Genomic DNA, 1,576 nt, shown 5'->3' on the forward strand with positions numbered 1-1,576 from the left:
CCCGGCCAGAGCAACGAGACAAAAACATTAAAACCCATTATAAACGAGGCATTTGTTGCATCCAGCGGGGACATAATTACAGATTATAATGACTTATACTGTCTTTTTACGTGTTGCGTTGCATCGTAGTTGCATTGTAGTCTACTCTTCCAGGATCAGGAAGATCCTCCATAAAATGTGTTGCACACATCTGGATATTTGGGTTAAACTGTTCTGGAACAGTGTTGTAAATACAACTTAACCACTGATTTGTAGTCGTGTCCTCTTTTGGAAGACCAAACAAAGTAGTTTCGCTTTGCTAACAAAAACATTATAATGCAACCACACTTACATCGTCATCGCATCTCGTGCGCCACTGATAAGGCTGCCTCCTTAATGCACACCTAAAATTTGAATGCAACATTTTTGCATTCGAATGTGGATTTTTATTTTAAATTCGATGAATATTCGAAATTCAAATTTTTTTTTGACAGCCCTAGTGTGCAATGACCTTTACTCATCAGTTTATGCTTCATTAACAGTTATGCAATCATTAACAGTTTATAGAGAAATATGTACATAAAGTCTGGTCCGCATTGCAGCACGCTCCCATTTAAGTTAGGATGCTGCCTTAGTAGGCCGCAAGACAGCAACACGTACAGCACCAGTTCTCAAGAGACTAACATATGATTTGTCATCTTGTAGGGCCGTGCAGTCGTATAGAGCGCCCCCTGTCTGCGGCTCGTAAGGTGCAGGAGGAGCGAGATTCAGAGGAAACGGCTGCCGGCGTATTTCAGGCCCTGCAGAGAGAAAACTCACCGCTGCAAACGCACCGGCAGGAGAGGAGTACGGCCCAACACACGCCGGTAGAGCTTCATTTACATCAACACATCAGTTACAGCACATATAAAATGCTTTGTCATACTCCTACATAAATAATAGATAATGTAGCCTAATTAGGATGATTAAATGTCTGCCTGCTTCTTTTTGAGGAGGAGGAGGAGGAAGATGATGATGATGACGAGCAGATTCGGGTTATCAGAGCTATGCGGAGAATCGCTCTCATGGAACCAAGGTATACAGTCCTAAAGCATGTATATAGTGTTGTGGAAGCTACTTTTGAAGTAGATAAATAAAAGTTTGGGTCAGTATGATTTTTTTTCCTGCTTTCCCAGGCTGCATTTATTTGATCAAAAATATAGTAAAAACAGTAATATTGTGAAATATTATTACAGTTTAAAATAAGTTTTTTATTTGAATATGTTGTAAAATGTAATTTATTCTTGTGATCAAAGCTGAATTTTCAGCATCTTCCATGTCACATGATCCTTAATATGCTGATTTGCTGCTGAAGAAACATTTCTGATTATTATTAATGCTGAAAACAGTCGTGCTGCTGAGTATTTGTTTGTGGAAAACACTATATATTTTATTTTTCAGGATTCTTTGATGAATAGAATTTTTGAAAAACAACTGTATTTATTTGTAATAGAAATCTCTTGTAACATTAAATGCCTCTGCTGTCACTTTTGCCTCTGCATCCTTTATAAATAGAAATATTATTTCCTTAAAAAAAACGTACCTACCCCAAACTTTT

The 1,576-nt window shown here is 37.8% G+C and overlaps 1 protein-coding gene across 1 annotated transcript in view; it reads left to right on the plus strand.

Moving 5' to 3' along the window:
- The window catches only part of LOC107754614 (uncharacterized protein KIAA0556 homolog), a 22,596-nt gene that overhangs the window by 7,899 nt on the left and 13,121 nt on the right, over window positions 1-1,576 (plus strand). Inside the window, 2 exon segments of the mRNA XM_016571169.1 lie at window positions 685-845; window positions 972-1,054. Of these exon segments, the coding sequence (XP_016426655.1) occupies window positions 685-845; window positions 972-1,054 (244 nt within the window).

This window comes from Sinocyclocheilus rhinocerous, unplaced genomic scaffold (assembly GCF_001515625.1).
Source record: "Sinocyclocheilus rhinocerous isolate Xijiao unplaced genomic scaffold, SAMN03320098_v1.1 scaffold2116, whole genome shotgun sequence".
Classification (NCBI taxonomy): domain Eukaryota; kingdom Metazoa; phylum Chordata; class Actinopteri; order Cypriniformes; family Cyprinidae; genus Sinocyclocheilus; species Sinocyclocheilus rhinocerous.